Source organism: Oncorhynchus kisutch, linkage group LG28 (genome assembly GCF_002021735.2).
Source record: "Oncorhynchus kisutch isolate 150728-3 linkage group LG28, Okis_V2, whole genome shotgun sequence".
Taxonomy (NCBI): domain Eukaryota; kingdom Metazoa; phylum Chordata; class Actinopteri; order Salmoniformes; family Salmonidae; genus Oncorhynchus; species Oncorhynchus kisutch.
The window spans coordinates 33,852,018-33,868,588 of NC_034201.2; the positions used below are offsets into that span (position 1 = coordinate 33,852,018).

At 42.2% G+C, this 16,571-nt stretch overlaps 1 protein-coding gene across 5 annotated transcripts; it reads left to right on the forward strand.

Annotated features, from left to right (window-relative positions):
- The first annotated feature begins 1,740 nt into the window (after positions 1-1,740).
- rcc1l (RCC1 like) lies at positions 1,741-15,281 on the forward strand. Of its 5 annotated transcripts, XM_031808244.1 has the most exons (14): positions 1,741-1,932; positions 2,050-2,163; positions 2,390-2,532; positions 3,477-3,766; positions 4,855-4,984; positions 5,619-5,747; positions 7,162-7,228; positions 10,366-10,417; positions 10,657-10,741; positions 12,355-12,536; positions 12,961-13,048; positions 13,505-13,678; positions 13,987-14,072; positions 14,645-15,281. In XM_031808244.1, exons 4-14 carry the CDS (start codon positions 3,485-3,487, stop codon positions 14,720-14,722), a joined length of 1,353 nt encoding a protein of 450 aa, XP_031664104.1. In that variant the 5' UTR covers positions 1,741-1,932; positions 2,050-2,163; positions 2,390-2,532; positions 3,477-3,484; the 3' UTR covers positions 14,723-15,281. The 5 variants fall into 5 exon arrangements, with proteins under 5 accessions (XP_031664104.1, XP_020319627.1, XP_020319628.1 ...); XM_020464038.2 differs by having other exon boundaries at positions 1,741-2,163; XM_020464039.2 differs by lacking the exon at positions 2,390-2,532.
- Positions 15,282-16,571: the final 1,290 nt, after the last annotated feature.

Here is a 16,571-nt window from a genome sequence, read left to right on the forward strand (position 1 = left end):
GGATGTAGCATAGTACACATTTTTTGGGGTACCTCATTCATGATGTTACAAATGGTATGGTTACTTAAGACAGAATGTTAAGACGGAAACTAAAGTAGGGAGGTGGGTCCGGGAAGATGGGTGTTAGAATCACACTGGGACTAACTTTAGCGAACCACAACTATAACATCTTGCAACTATACTGAACAAAAATATACACACAACCTGTAAAGTGTTGGTACCATGTTTCATGAGCTGAAATAAAAGATCACAAATGTTCCATACGCACAAAAAGGACAAATACTCCTGTAAGTGAGTATTTGTCCTTTGCCGAGATAGCCCATCCACCTGACAGGTTTGGCATATCAAGAAGCTGATTAAACAGAATGATCATTACACCTTTGTACTGGGGACAATAAAAGGACAATCTAAAGTGTGCAGTTTTGTCACAACACAATGCCCCAGATGTCTCAATTTTTGGATGGGTGGGATATCCAATTGCGATCTTGTCTCATTGCTGCAACTCCACATCTGGCTCGGGAGAGGCTATGGTCGAGTCATGCGTCCTCCAAAACATAACCCACCTAACCGCGCTCTATCCCGGACAACATGGGGCCAACAACTGGTTGTGACACAGCCTGGGATCGAACCAGGGTCTGTAGTGATGCCTCAAGCATTGCGATGCAGTGCCTTAGACCGCTACGCCACTCGGGAGGCCCAGATGTCTCAAATTTTAAAGGAGTGTGCAATTGGCATGCTGACTGCAGGAATGTCCACCGGAGCTGTTGCCAAAGAATGTAATGTTAATTTCTCTACCATAAGCCGCCTTCAATGTTTATGAGAATTTGTCAGTACGTCCAACCGGCCTCACAATCGCAGACTACGTAACCAGCCCTAGATCTCCACTTCCTGCTTCTTCACCTGTGGGATCGTCTGAGACCAGCCACCTGGACAGCTGATAAAACTAAAGGGTATTTCTGTCTGTAATAAAGCCCTTTTGTGGGGAAAAATTCCTTCTGATTGGCTGGGCCTGGCTCCCAAGTGGTTGGGCCTATGCCCACACATGGCTGCGCCACTGCCCAGTCATGTGAAATCCATAGATTAGGTCCTAATGAATTTATTTCAATTGACTGATTTCCTAATAGGAATTGTATCTCAGTAAAATCTTTGAAATTCTTGCATGTTGAACCCTTATGCTAACTCTAACCTATGATGCAAACGACTAGCAACCTAAAGGTTGCATGTTGTGAGTGGCGCAGCGGTCTAAGGCACTGCATCACAGTGCTAGAGGCATCACTACAGACCCGGGTTTGATACTAGTCTGTATTGTGATAGGGAGTACCATAAGGCGCAGCACAATTGGCCCAGCATCGTCCGAGTTAGGGAGGGTTTGGCCGGGGTAGGCCGTCATTGTAAATAAGAATTTGTTCTTAACTGACTTGCCTAGTTAAATGAAGGTTAAATTAAAAAAAACGTTTAAACAACTTTAGATCCTTAGCTAATTAGCAACTTTAGCTACAGTAAGCACAACCATATAATTTAGCAACTACCAAATAAATTCAAATCATGCGAAATGGAGGATCCCCCAAAAAACGTATTATTGCGAATGGGCGTGAGACAGCCTTGATGATTCATAAAACATTTAAAGTTGCTCAGGTATTAAACTGGGATTCAGAATTTACACTCCAGCCCTGCAGGTGGCGTACTGTCACCTGCTTTGTTATGGATTTGGCCCAGTTGTTTCCTTTTTGAACCGGTTCAAAGTTGAAAGTGCAGTTAGAGATGACTCATGGTTGCCTCTGCGGTAACACGCCTGTCAGAATAAATTGCATTGAATAAAACCACAACCTATGCCACCCCAAATAATGTAGCTATGAATATTAGGAAGATGAAATCAGTATGTGGGTGTCACATTGAAGCTCGTTTCGTGAATATTACACATAACCATAACAGGTAAGACCATTCCCATAAGTAGCTACCCCATTCATAGACACTAACTGCTTTAGCGCCGATTGAAGATAGTATCTTCTGAAAGGGGATATTTTGTTATGAGCCGCTTGCTCTCAACAGCAACACACATCGCTTGCGGAACACCTGTAAGCATAACTGGGGGAGAAGTGTAACGTTAGCTAGTTCATCAACTGGAGGCACACACTGCTGGTGGATCTGAGCAAAACTGCTACAGTAAGTGTATATTTTCATTTGAAATATGATTTCTTGCTGATATGAAAGAGGCATATCAGCACATGTTTAGAAACTCGGTTTGAAAGCGATTGCCTTTCTCTAAACGTTAAAACACAGCATTGGAATTGTATTTCACATGGAGCCAAATGTGGAAAAAATTTAACCACTGAAAAAAGTGTTGCTTAGCGACTTCCCTGTTTGTGTGTTCCTGCATGGCTGAGCACAGCTGTTCTGCTGGGCAGACTGCTCCCGCTCGGCCGGCAGGCTGCTGCATGTGTGCACCCATCACTTGCGCCCTCTCCCCGCCGCCACTCTGCTCTAGCCTCCTCTCCCTGCTGCTGCAGCGCCTGAAGTGAATGTATTAAATCGGTAATTTTTTAAAACTTTTTTAGAAAATATTATGTACTTTACTGCGTTTTTCTGTGCTGTTTAAAAATTTTATCTGTTCCTTTTTGTTCTCCTTCAAACATTATTTTACGTTTTGCTTTGGATAATTTCTCATTGATTGAGAGACTGAGGGAGAGCATAAGCAAAGAGTTTTGTATCTAAAATATACCACATCCTGTCGTTTCCAATGGGAACAAATTAGTCATAGTCGGCAGAACAAGCAAAGTGGGCAGAGCAAACACGGGCTAACAAGATTCTATTGGTGCGTTCTAACGTCTATTTGCATATCTCCGTTAGGGAACGCCTACTCTGAGGTGTGCATGTGCAATAGCTCCGTTTTTAAAAACTTTGGCAAAGGGTGAAGTCTACAACACTTTGTCCACTCTGTTCGTAACAAATTGCAGTTTTGGTACCAGAACTCTATTGAGATCAAATGTTCCAATGATTACAAAATTTGCAGAATGTTGGCCAAAATCCATCTCCTTCCTTCTTCCACTGCTGGCCACTGGGCTTCCTTTCACTACCATAAATGCTTCACATTTATACTTCCAGTGAAATATCTGTCTCATTGTTCTGTCTGTGGCATATGCAAAAAGAAAAATATTATTTCTTAATGTGCATGTACAAATTAACGTTATGTCACTAAGTCATTTAGAGACTTCTAGCGACAAATGAATCAACCAGCTACTGTACTTTCCTTGAAAAATAGTTGGCAACTGCTGAAAAACCCTTCTCTGTATGTAGGGATTTGAGAGCTTATCAATAGCTAGCTAAAGTGACACTTTTATGTGATGATGCGTGACTAGATAAAGGACGTTACACAACTCTGACTGACTCTAACCAAGCCTCTTTCAGTCCTCTCTGTCAAACTGCCAATGACAACCTAATATCTAGCTCATGATGTTTTCTGTTTCATGATTTCTCAGGGGTGGAGATGTCATTGGCGTACCTTCGATTGTGTACCCAACACAGGTTAGCACTCGGAGCTCGGGGATATGCGACCCACACCAGTGACCGCAGGTCTCGGGAGCAAAAGGATGAGGGTCCAGTGTTTCAGTATGTTGGGAAGCAGAGAAAGCCCAACCACAAGGTGTTTGTATGGGGGTTTAGCTACACTGGAGCCCTGGGCATCCCCAGCTTTGTGGTTCCAGACAGTGGCAGGAAAAAGCCTAGGAAATACCAGCTCACTCCTTACCGTCTGGAGACAGAGCAGCAGGTAATGTCTGTTTAACCACAGAAACACTTAACTGACACACTATACATGTTTCTATACCATTTCTGACAACTTTTTTTGTTCAATGCCAGTTGGTCTACACAGCTAGGCCGTGTTTGTTTGGTAGGGCTGGGGCATGACGTTATGCTACTGAAAACGAAAATATGGGTTCTTATTGGACAAGTTCAGACAAGGTAGCTGGCTACTTCTGTTTCATAGCGTTATTCTCTTGTTTGGTGTCTACTGAAAACAAGACCGATTTCCGCTAATCAAGGTATTTTTGACTGCTGAACAATTAATCAAATGGCCACCCAGACTATTTACATTGACCCACCCCCCCAAACCACCGTTTTAACACTGCTGCTACTCGCTGTTTATTATCTATGCATAGTCACTTTACCCTTACCTACAGTTCATGTACAAATGACCTCAACTAACCTGTACCCCCTCACATTGACTTGGTACCACTACCCCCTCCCTGTACATAGCTTCGTTATTCTTATTTTATTGTGTTACTTTTTTTACTTTAGTTTATTTAGTCTATTTTCTTTACTCTATTTCTTGAACTGTATTGTTGGTTAAGTGCTTGTAAGTAAGCATTTCACGGTAAGGTTATATTCGGCGCATGTGACAAATAACATTTGATTTGATGAGCAGTTGATTAGCTAAATTAAGTGTGCAAGTACTGGGCTGGAGCAAAAGCCTTGCACTCCCAGGTCTCAAGGACCAGGATTGGTGACCTGACCACTGCCTACGCACTACTACTTGACAGCACTTAGTTTTGGCCTCATATGTCTTCGCTCACTGTGAAATGCAACTGTATCCATGGCAGGTCCGCAGACCCTGAGGAAGGTACAGTGATGCCGAAATGTTGGTAAATACCCATTAAATTGCTGGGAGATTTTATAGTTTATTTGCCGTTAGTCAGCACCTCCATACAAACTATTATTCTGGGTGTGCGCCAGCTCATGTTTTTTAGGTACGCATACTTGCCATGCATGCCGTTTTTAAAATGATATGCGACCTGTTGAATACACAAGTGCTGTACTTGACAGTGAGTGACTGACTCCTGAGCTGGTCTCTCTCCTCAGATCTCCTCTGCAGCCTGTGGGTACGGCTTTACCCTCCTCTCCTCTTCCACCAAGGACCTCACCAAGGTGTGGGGCATGGGCCTCAACAGAGACTCACAGCTGGGCTTCCAACGCACCCAACAAGACCGCTGTAAGACACTCATTCATTCTATCGCTCCCCCATCCTCCATGACGAGCACTCTCTCCTTTCTTTTCTTCTACACACGATCTGGGATCTTGCACTTTCAATTAATGACCAATTGATTGATGAAGAATATAACTTAACTAATGAGTTGAGTATAACTGCCTTTCCCAAAAAGATTGTTTAACTCAATTGCTTGTTAACAATGTCCATCCCTCTGGGGCTGCAGTTTGTTGTTTTTCGCATTAAGGATTACAGCTTTAACCTATTCAGCCATAAAAGTGCACCAGCTTGTCAACCGAGAAAGATTGGAGGATGTGCATCATTTGCTCGATGGTGGATGTGTTTTCAACAACTGCTGCACACTTTCACCAATCTTTAGTGTATATGAAATGGGATTTTATATTCCCATCAGCTGCTTTAGCCGTCCAATATTCAGATTAATTTGTGCAGCGCCTGCCCTGAGCTCATGCCTGTGATCGAGCATGTGCCAGACTAGTCTGGGTGCCAGTCTGTTTCTGCTCTGTTGCCAAGGCTTGACAAAGACAGCAATGGAGTTTGCAAGAGCACAAACAGATCTGCGACCAGGCTAGTGTCAGACCATCCCAGTGATGTTTATAATCACCTAGTGTTCCCTCTCTAGATAAGAGCTATGACTATATGCTGGAGCCCTCTCCGGTGCCTCTCCCCCTGGCCAGGCCCCAGCAGACCAGGGTGCTGCAGGTGGCATGTGGCCGTGCCCACTCCCTGGTGCTCACCGACTCAGAGGGAGGTAAGAGGCAACACAGAGGGTGACATTTTGTTCTCACGTAAAACGACACTGAGCTGTTATGAAAATTCCCATATAACTCCCAGTACTGTGAGCAATATGATTTGTGTTACACCTTCCTTTTATGATATCCCTGAGAAGGGGACTCTTATTTAAGTCTAATTAAGAGCATGAAAGTGTGAAACCTGTCTTGGATTAGCTCTCGTGACAGACATTCACATACTTGTAAGGAAATGCAATGGAAATCAAGTAAAATAGCTAGCTCAAGATTCTGAGAATGTTTGCCTTGGATAATATGCCTTCCTGTCTGTTTAGGGCTATTTTGCTCACTGTGTGCTTTGAGGAAAATGTCACACACAAACTAGGGAAAATAGAGGGGGGGAATTGATCTGGGAATTAGAGGGCTGATGGGTTCACATCCTAAAGACATTCCCCTACCGTTGTGCCCATGAACAAGCCCTTAACCTTCTACATGGAACTCTATTCCACATCAGGTAACTGATGCAAGCAGTAGACTCAGATTTAAAAAGCAGATAAAAATACACCTTATGGAACAGCGGGGACTGTGAAGTAACACAAACATAGGCACATACACATGATAACATATGATAACATACGCACTATACACACACATGGATTTTGTGTTGTAGATATGTGGTTGAGAAATATGAGCCTGAGGGCATACACACTTAGTGTGAATGTATTGCAGTGTTTTTAAAATTGTATAACTGCCTTAATTCTGCTGGACCCCAGGCAGCAGCTAATGGGGATCCATAATAAATACAAATACTACACATGGATGCAAGCCAGGGCACTCCCATAACTGACCAGGTCAACTCCGTAGGGTTAAGACATCAGTATGTGGTCCCTTACATGTTGAAAATATTGATGTTAATCCTTCCTACAATTTTTAGTAGATGTGTAATTTGAATCCTGACCTTTGCATATGCACCTTGCAGAAATACATTTGAGCTGATGATCGTCGAAGAGGGCGACATAGTTGCGTAACGATTGTTAATTTGACGGCACTTTATTATACGGTACTCTTTCCGCTGGTATTTCCCTGGAATTTACTTGGAAGTGATGTGGTAACAATCGGTACTTTGAGGTACTTATCTAAAAGAATATAACAATTGGTAACTACCTGGTGACCGGTTATTCTTGTTTAATTTAATCCCAAATAAACAAACATGTAATTTATAGTTTACTACTGTGTTAATTACATTTTTACAATGTACTTAATAAGGAAATACCTGGTAATTTTTGTACTTCAAAATAAAGTGTTACTGTTCGTTTTACAGACACAGCTCCATTTTCCACATTGTTAACAATGTTGTTAATCTAATCATACCCCTGGATCGTCCTCCCACATGTTTTGTGTGTGTCCCTCTCCTTTCCCTCATTCTCTCTTTCAAAGTGTTCAGTCTGGGAAACAATGCCTATGGCCAGTGTGGGAGGAAGATGGTTGAAGATGAAGTCTACAGGTATGACACCACACACACCGCTATGAATTGTTTTCTCAACATATTACCTTATTACTGACGCAGTTGATCAGGCTGAAACCATGCTCAAAATGCTAAGAAAAGTCTACCTCTGCCGTTGTCATGCAACACGACCGGGTGTATGTTGAGTCATACTAGTGATGACTCATAGTCTCAAATCAATGCAGGCTGGAAATGTATTCACTCTCCAGGAATTTGATTGTGCTTTTCTGTCCAATGACTGCCTAAGTGCTCAGGTTGAACAACAATCCTATTATAAATGTGTGTTCAGGGGTCATATGTATCAGAGTTACAGTGCTGATTTAGGATCAGTTTAACCTTTTGATCACAATGATTAAGATTATAGGGACTGGGGGGGAGCTGATTCTAGATCGGTATGCCTACTCTGATACATATGGACCCCGGTCTTTAGAGGCCTACTAAGAGTGAGCAGAGGAGAGGCTGACAGGGAGTGGGCAGAGGGGACCTTTTCTGGACAGACTGGGCACCTTGAGTAATTGATTGATGACTTCTCCCCCCCCCCCCCAGTCCCTGCTGATGACAAACATACCCATAACATGATGCTGTCTCCAAAATATTTGAAAATACAGAGGGTTTCACTCTGTTGTTTTGGAATTCACCCAACCCTGTAGTTTAAAATGTGGGCCTAAAATTACATTTATTTGTCTTGCAGTATTACTTAACAACTTTCTTACAAACAGAAAGGATCATTTGTAGTGGATTTTTTAAAAACACAGGCTTCTTTCTTTTCACTTTGTCATACAGGCTAGTACTATGGAGTGAATGCAATGTTTGTAATTTTCAAGTATTGTGGTGGCAGCATCATGGTATGGGTATGCTTGTCACCGGCAGGAACTGGGGAGTTTGTTAGGATCAAAATAAATATGAAAGGAGCAAAGCCCAGGTAAAAAGTTGGAGGAAACCCCACCTCAGTCTTCTGAAAACCTGATCCTAGGATAGGGTTTTATTTTTCTGCGGGACAGTTACACAATGTTTTATGCAACAGACACATCAGAATGGCTTTTCAAGAGATGTTGTGTGTTCATTGAGTGGTCTAGTCTCAGTCCTGGCTTAAATCTACTTAGAAAATCTGAGACGAGGTTTAAATATTGCTGTCCATTATTGATCCCTAGCCAAATTTACTGAGCCTGAGCAATTTTGACAAAAACGATGGATACAGTTGAAGTGGGAAGTTTACATACACTTAGGTTGGAGTCATTAAAACTTGTTTTTCAACCACTCCACAAATTTCTTGTTAACAAACTATAGTTTTGGCAAGGTGTTTAGGACATCTACTTTGTGCATGACACAAGTACTTTTGTTGTAAAATTGTTGACAGACAGATTATTTCACTTATAATTCCCTGTATCACAATTCCAGTGGGTCAGAAGTTTACATAAACTAAGTTGACTGTGCCTTTAAACAGCATGGAAAATTCCAGAAAATGATGTCATGGCTTTAGAAGCTTCTGATAGGCTAACTGGAGGTGTACCTGTGGATGTATTTCAAGGTCTACCTTCAAACTCAGTGCCTCATTGCTTGACATGGGAAAATCAAAAGAAATCAGCCAAGACCTCAGAAAAAAAACATTTTTTTTCTGGTCTAGTTCATCCTTGGGAGCAATTTCCAAATGCCTGAAGGTACCACGTTCATCTGTACAAACAATAGTATGCCAGTATAAACACCATGGGACTAAGCAGCCGTCATACCGCTCAGGAAGGAGACGCAATTCTGTCTCCTAGAGATGAATGTACTTTGGTGCAAAAAGTGCAAATCAATCCCAGAACAACAGCAAAGGACCTTGTGAAGATGCTGGAGGAAACGGGTACAAAAGTATCTATTTGCACTGTAAAACGAGTCCTATGTCGACATTACCTGAAAGGCCGCTCATCAAGGAAGAAGCCACTGCTCCAAAACAGCCATAAAAAAAAGCCAGACTACGGTTTGCAACTGCACATGGGGACAAAGATTGTACTTTTTGGAGAAATGTCCTCTGGTTTGATGAAACAAAAATAGCACTGTTAGGCCATAATGACCAGCGATATGTTTGGAGGAAAACTGGGAACGCTTGCATGCCGAAGAACACCATCCCAACCGTGATGCACGGGGGCGGCAGCATCATGTTGTGGGGGTGCTTTGCTGCAGGGGGGACTGGTGCACTTCACAAAATAGATGACATCATGAGGGAAAATTATATGGATATATTGAAGCAACATCTGAAGACATCAGGAAGTTAAAGCTTGGTCGCAAATGGGTCTTCCAAATGGACAATGACCCCAAGCATACTTCCAAAGTTGTGGGAAAATGGCTTAAGGACAACAAAGTCAAGATATTGGAGTGGCCATCACAAAGCCCTGACCTCAATCCTATATCAAATTTGTGGGCAGAAGTGAAAAAGTGTGTGCGTGCTAGGAGCCAACCAACCTGACTCAGTTATACCAGCTCTGTCGGGTGAATTTTAGTCCATTCCTCCTAACGTATTGCGGGAAGCTTGAGGAAGGCTATCATAAACGTTTGACCCAAGTTAAACAATTTAAAGGCAATGCTACCAAATACTAATTGAGTGTATGTTAACTTCTGACCCACTGGGAATGTGATGAAAGAAATAAAAGCTGAAATAAATCTTTCTCTGCTATTATTCTGACATTTCACATTCTTAAAATAATGTGGTGATCCTAACTGACCTAAGACAGGGAATTTTTACTTGGATTAAATGTCAGGAATTGTGAAAAACTGAGTTTAAATGTATTTGGCTAAGGTGTATGCAAACTTCCGACTTCAACTGTGTATGTTGCCCTAAGAGTTGTGCGAAGTTGGTAGAAAATCTTAATGAAAATGATTCACAGCTGTAATGGCTGCCAAAGGATCTTCCCCCGGTATTAACTCTGGGGTTGAGACTTATCCAATTATGATATTTCAGTGTTTTTTTTTTTTTCTTAATTTGGAAAATGTTCTAATAATTTTCTTTCACTTTGAAAATGTGGGTTAGGTTGTGTAGATCTGGAGGAAAACAATCCCTTTTTCTGTTGCATTTTAAGCCAGCAAAATGTGACTAAAGTTCAATGGTCTGACTATCTGTCTATGTAATATATATATATATATTACAATCTCCGTTGCAGTGCCAGTCACATCATTCACAAGATGGAAGGCTTTGACAGCCCAGTGACTCAGGTGTGTAATGGGGACAGAAAGACATCATTATTGCTCCACCTTGGTCATTATTTTAAAGGAAAATGTGTTCTACATGACTCACCTTGGTAAATAAAGGCTAAATAAACAAATAATAGGATGGGGGGAGGGAAAGCTGATCCTACATCTGAACATAGGGGAAACTGCAACCCAGAGTGAAAATATGTTGTGTGCAGATGTTATATGTGACTGAACACTGTGGATGCCATGTTTTCCTGTAGGTGGTGTGTGGGCAGGACCACAGTCTGTTCCTGACTGAGACGGGCAAGGTATATGCCTGTGGCTGGGGGGCAGACGGACAGACAGGTTAGAAGCCCCCCCCCACACACACACACACACGCTGGGATAATGCCAAGGGGTCCCTATAAAGATACACTGAGTCTCTATGGTTTATCAGTGTCTCCACCTTTTTCTGTACATTTCTCTCCAATATCAGTTTATTTTTATGCAGAATTACAAAAATGTACTTAACCAATTAATGACCTTGTGCAAATATAGTGTTTCACTCCTGCTGTGTGAGCTTTACACATTTTTATCCACAAAGTACCTGAGTAGAAAATTGGTTGTAGGTGCCGAGAATAGAGCCATTTTACTCCTAAAAATTAAATAAATTCATGAAGCCTCTAGTCATAAGAGTCCAGATATTTAGGACACTTCATGAGCTGTCCTAACCAGTTAAGAGTTACCGGCAGGTGTCTTGATAATAGAAAAGGTCAGTAAGTCAGTGGTTCCTGAGCCACATGCAATTGCTTTGGAGTTTGGAGTATGTTGATGTAATCAATTCAGAAACAATCTACCTACATAAAACAGTATCTATTGCACCTTTGACAATTATTTCACGAGGCCTGTTGTACATGATATGCCAAAATACTGGATCCGTACCCAGGTCAATATGGACCGCGGGTCCCAACTACCAATTTATTTAACATTTTTGGGTTGGGTTTGGGAACCCTGTTGGGCTTCGATCCCTGGTATCATATAAAAACAAATGTGTAGAATTGCAGGAAATTTGTTACTATGCCAATAAATTACAATATCAATCTGGACCTATGCCACCTAGGAAATTTGTGTGACCGGACCTTCTCAAATAGTGCTTGAGTACCCCTGCACTAGGCTAACAAATTATTACTTTTTAAAATTTATTATTTAATTAACATGCATGTTATTTCAAGTTATCCCTTCAGAGGGCATATTCATATTGTTAAAAATCCTAAATCCTAAATTGGATTTGGCTGTAAGTTGGGCGATTGAAGGCATCATGTTAACTTGGATTGTGTTCGAGGAGAATTATAGACCTTTCAACCGTTTTATGAAACATTGGCAAGGGACTTCATGCCTGCTGTGCCAAAGCGATAGAGTTATTAAATGGGTGTGATGAGTGTTGATATAATTATTTTTTTTTAACAACCATTGGAATTGGTTAAAAAAAGGTTATATGCCAACATATTAGGAAAGAATTAAGAGTAGGCAAAGTGATTGTGTCAGGTTAAAATTATATAAAACGTTTTAGCATTGCAACATATGTATAGTCACATTCACCTTTTTTGTCTGAAGCATGGAATAGAGTTCACAGCTGGCGATGCCTCGTCGGGATTGGTTATCCCCCATCATTAACAACAATGTCAATGAGCGTCATCACCATTTTTATTTTGCGGTACCTCAAACTGTTCTAATTACCAACTGAGAAACTCAGTTTGTCTGAGTGTCTTAAAATCATCCTAAAACCTACTCTGAGCTGGAAGTTTAAAACAGGATTCCTAGGACCTTTTCTGAGAAGCTTTGTGGACACGGGCCCAAGTCTCTTAGTGCATAAAGAAAGAGCATAATTGTTTCATTAAGACACATGCATAGTTACACACATGCATAGTCTCCCACACACTCAACTGTTTTCTAAAGACAGCTTCAACAAAACATTTCAGGTCTGGGCCACCACAACATGTGTGCCAGGCCGGTGGCTGTAGGAGGGGACCTGGCTGGTGTGAGAGTGCAGCAGGTGACCACCTACGGAGACTGCAGCATGGCCGTGTCCCAGGACGGCCAGCTCTATGGCTGGGGCAACTCTGAGTACCTCCAACTCTCCTCGGTCACTGAGGCCACCCAGGTGAGAAGCCAACGTAGTGCCCATCACAATCTCAAATCAAGTTTGCCAAATTTTGTGACTCTTGCTTCTCACAAGAATATGTTAGCCTGGTGGAACCAGCTGCATTGACTGTTCTATTTCACTTCATGTATTAGTCTGGACTTTCCCCAGTAGATGGGTGTTTGCAAATAAGAGAAAATGGCTGTGCTTTGAATTAAGCCATCCTCTGATTGGTTGAAGGGAATCCAATTGCTGAAGATAGTTTTGAATAATACTGCTCAAATAGTTTCAATGAGCAGGAATGCGAGACTGAATTGTGAAATAGAAAGGTGAATGTAGTGTTCAGGCTGGTTCTACCAGGCTAAACTATAGGCACCACTATGTGTTCTATTTCAATGCGTGACCTTTTGTCCAGCTACTGACTTTATGTTCTCCCTCTCCTCAGATTAACTCCCCTCGACTCCTTCCTTTTGAAGGGGTGGGCAAAGTGACCCAGGTGGCCTGTGGAGGCACACAGGTGGCCATTCTGAACGGTGAGTACCGGGGCCCTGTTCCATTTCGGCCTCTCGCCACTTCCATTGTTCCTACCTCTTCCATCTCTAGCGGGTTGATTTGCATCTAAAAGTGGGCGTGCCACCAGGATCACTTTGGAGGGCCGCGTGCCTGCCGAGTGCTCGTTGCTAACTGGGATATTTACCAATCCGAGAATGTGAAAGCAATATGGTGGAAGCTCCAATTACACTATAGGAAGGTTAGGCATCACCATATTGCTAAAAATGATTGAGTCCTTTCAGATTTGTGAATATTGGAGGGTGGCTGCCAAAATGGACCTTGGCAGTAAAATAATAGATCACATGAACCATCACCATTAAAACAAAACTAACATTGCTGGACTGTATAGCATAGCTTCCCATTCAATAGACTTGTTTATCATATCCTTTCAATAAATAATATGTAGTGTGTCAGTAAAGGTGTGTTTGTCTTTACAGAGAGAGGGGAGGTGTTTGTATGGGGCTATGGCATTCTTGGAAAGGGCCCTAATCTCTCTGAATCCCAAACCCCTGAGCTGGTCCCTCCTACACTGTTCGGCCGCTCAGAGTTTAACCCTGCGGTGACCGTGAGCCGCATCCACTGTGGACTGAACCATTTTGCTGCTGTCACAGGTGGGTTAAGTCGCGATTTTCAGTATGTGGAATGATGTTGTTATGTTGGACAAAAAAACAACAATACATCTTTAGAGTCACAAACTCACAATGTCACAGTTTAAGATGAATATGTTGGCATGCGGGAAGTAGGACTTACCCAAGAACTAGTAATGTGGTGTTATACCATTCAGTGGATGATACAAGTACATGGAAGCATTCATATTTACATATTGGTAGCATTTTATTAACCCATTCCTTTTTCAAGCCATTGGATGAAATAATAATATTAAATATGTAGAATGTCTACCTATTGCTTGCTGTTCCAGATCGTGGGGAGCTCTTTGTTTGGGGGAAGAATGTGAGAGGTTGTCTTGGTATTGGAAAGAAAGAGGACCAGTACTTCCCATGGCGGGTGAGACAAGACAGATTACTTATCCATTTTTTTGCAGATCATTGACATTTTGTGATTTATTCAAATGACTTTGTGATAGTCCACTACAACATTAACAGGCGTATCAACGTAGCAGGCGTAAAAGAAAACGCCTGAGCGGAGTTCCCACATTCGGTTTTCAGTGGAAAATGAGGCTAGTTTGATTGACATGTATCCCTGAACTGGATGCAACTCCGCTAAGCTTACAACAACGTTTGTCCAATGTTTTCAGACATTAAATGATGTTGCATAGACCCAGCTATATGCCTGAATCTCATTCAAATGGAAAAGATGGGCACTGTCTAATATCATAAACTCAGATGGTACCCATCTTTATCATTCATTTGGGATTGAGGCATCTAGCTGGATCTACCCAACAGATGGTATGGGAGGTGGACTCACCTGGATATTAGGCCACTTTGATTTTGGAGTGAATCAGACCTTTTTTAGCATACTTTTTAAAGGATGCATATCTAGTCCATATATGTTTTAATGCTACATAACTGCATCTTATGGTAATATTTTGATGGTGTACTGTTTTCAATGTGTTTCAGGTGACTGTGCCAGGTCATGTGGTGGATGTAGCGTGTGGGGTGGACCACATGGTGGCGCTGGTCAAGTCTGTCATCTGAGCGTCCCCAGCCGGCAGGGACAGAGCCAGTAAGCCCTTCTCTTCCCTGTGACCCTCCCCCTCTATCACTGAGGGGTATCCGGGCCTGTTCAGACGCCCTGTTAGCCTCACATCCTCTGGCCGCCAATGGAGACCTGAACCCCAGAGCCAGCTGTCCTCCATGGGTGGTAGAGATCCTCTGTTCCCGGCAATCTGGAGACTGTGTCCTCCGTCGAACGCTTCAGTCTGCTCCCTGTGTGTCTGGCTAGCACAACATGGAGGCTGGGTTCACAGGCAACAGTCACTGCAGCACTCCATTAATCTCTATACGCTATTGATCTGACACTAGTCATTGGGCACCCTTGTTGGATGATGTGATCAGTGGAGCAGAACTGATGCGGTGGAGCCATTTTCTTCCTGCAGAGAAGTGCTGAAACTTGACTGTCAGACCTCCAGAATAATGTCCTTATGGCATTTTACCTTCACTGCTGATTTTTTTTTGAATACACTGACAAAATTATAAACATGTTTCATGAGCTGAAATAAAATGTCCATATGCACAGAAAGTGTATTTCTCTCAAGTTTTGTGCACAAATTTGTTTACATCCCTGTTAGTGAGAATTCCTCCTTTGCCAAGATAATCCATCCACCTGACAGGAGTGGTTTATAAGTAGCGGATTAAACAGCATGATTATTACAAGTGCACGTTGTTCTGGGGACAATAAAAGGCCACTAAAATATTGAGTTTTGTCACACAACACAATGCCACAGATGTCTCAAGTTAAGGGAGTGTGCAATTCGAATGCTGACTGCAGGAATGTCCACCAGAGCTGTTGCCAGATAATTTAATGTTAATTTCTCCACCATAAGCCACATTTGACGTTTTAGAGAATTTGGCAGTATGTCAACAGGCCTCATTGTGCCCAGCTTCGTGCGTTGGTCAAGGTAGGCGGCCTGTTCCTTTTCCCCCCTATCTGCGCAGCGCATTCAAATGCTAAAATGGCTTGTGTGATATTAGGTTTTAGTAATTTGCTCGGTTATTGTTATCTGGGCTGTTGTGAAAATGCTGTTTTACCGAAACAAAGGTAAGCTACCGGAGACAATTTATCTGGCTATACCTGCTGAATGGGGCTTACAATAGATTTTGATTGTTCAGGTTCACCATCAGCAATAGTTTTGCTTTAAACTATCAGTATAAGTGTCATGTTGAGGGTCATGTTGATCATATCTAGGACAGCAATCACTTTTGTGAGGTGCACTGCATGGCCAAAGAGAGATCACTCAAAGACATGAGATGGGTAATATTTTGGGTGAAATCCAATGTTGCGCTATATATACAGTACCAGTCAAAAGTTTGGACACGCCTCATTCAAGGGTTTATTTTTACATTGTAGAATAGTGAAGAAACTGAATTAACACACATGGAATCATGTAGTAAGCAAATAAGTTAAATCAAAATATATTTTATATTTGAGATTCTTCAAAGTAACCCCCCTTCACCTTTGACAGCTTTGCACATACTTGGCATTCTCTCCACCAGCTTCACCTAGAATGCTTTTCCAACAGTCTTGAAGGAGTTCCCACATATGCTGAGCACTTGTTGGCTGCTTTTCCTTCCCTCTGCAGTCCTACTCATTCCAAACCATCTAAATTGGGTTGAGGTCAGGTGATTGTGGAGGCCAGGTCATCTGATGCAGCGTTCTTTGGTCAAATAGCCGTTACACAGCCCATAGGTGTGTTGGGTCATTGTCCTGTTGAAAAACAACTGATAATCCCACTAGGTGCAAACCAGATGGGATGGCTGCAGAATGCTGTGACCATGCTGGTTAAGTGTGCCTTGAATTCTAAATAAATCAGTGTCACCGGCAAAG

Bases quoted from the DNA above. Each gene is read 5' to 3' on its own strand.
- rcc1l (XM_020464038.2), top strand. From the start codon at position 3,485: ATGTCATTGGCGTACCTTCGATTGTGTACCCAACACAGGTTAGCACTC. The intron at 3,767-4,854 runs GTAATGTCTGTT...CTCTCTCCTCAG, and splicing joins GTCTGGAGACAGAGCAGCAG to ATCTCCTCTGCAGCCTGTGG. The intron at 10,418-10,656 runs GTGTGTAATGGG...GTTTTCCTGTAG, and splicing joins TTGACAGCCCAGTGACTCAG to GTGGTGTGTGGGCAGGACCA.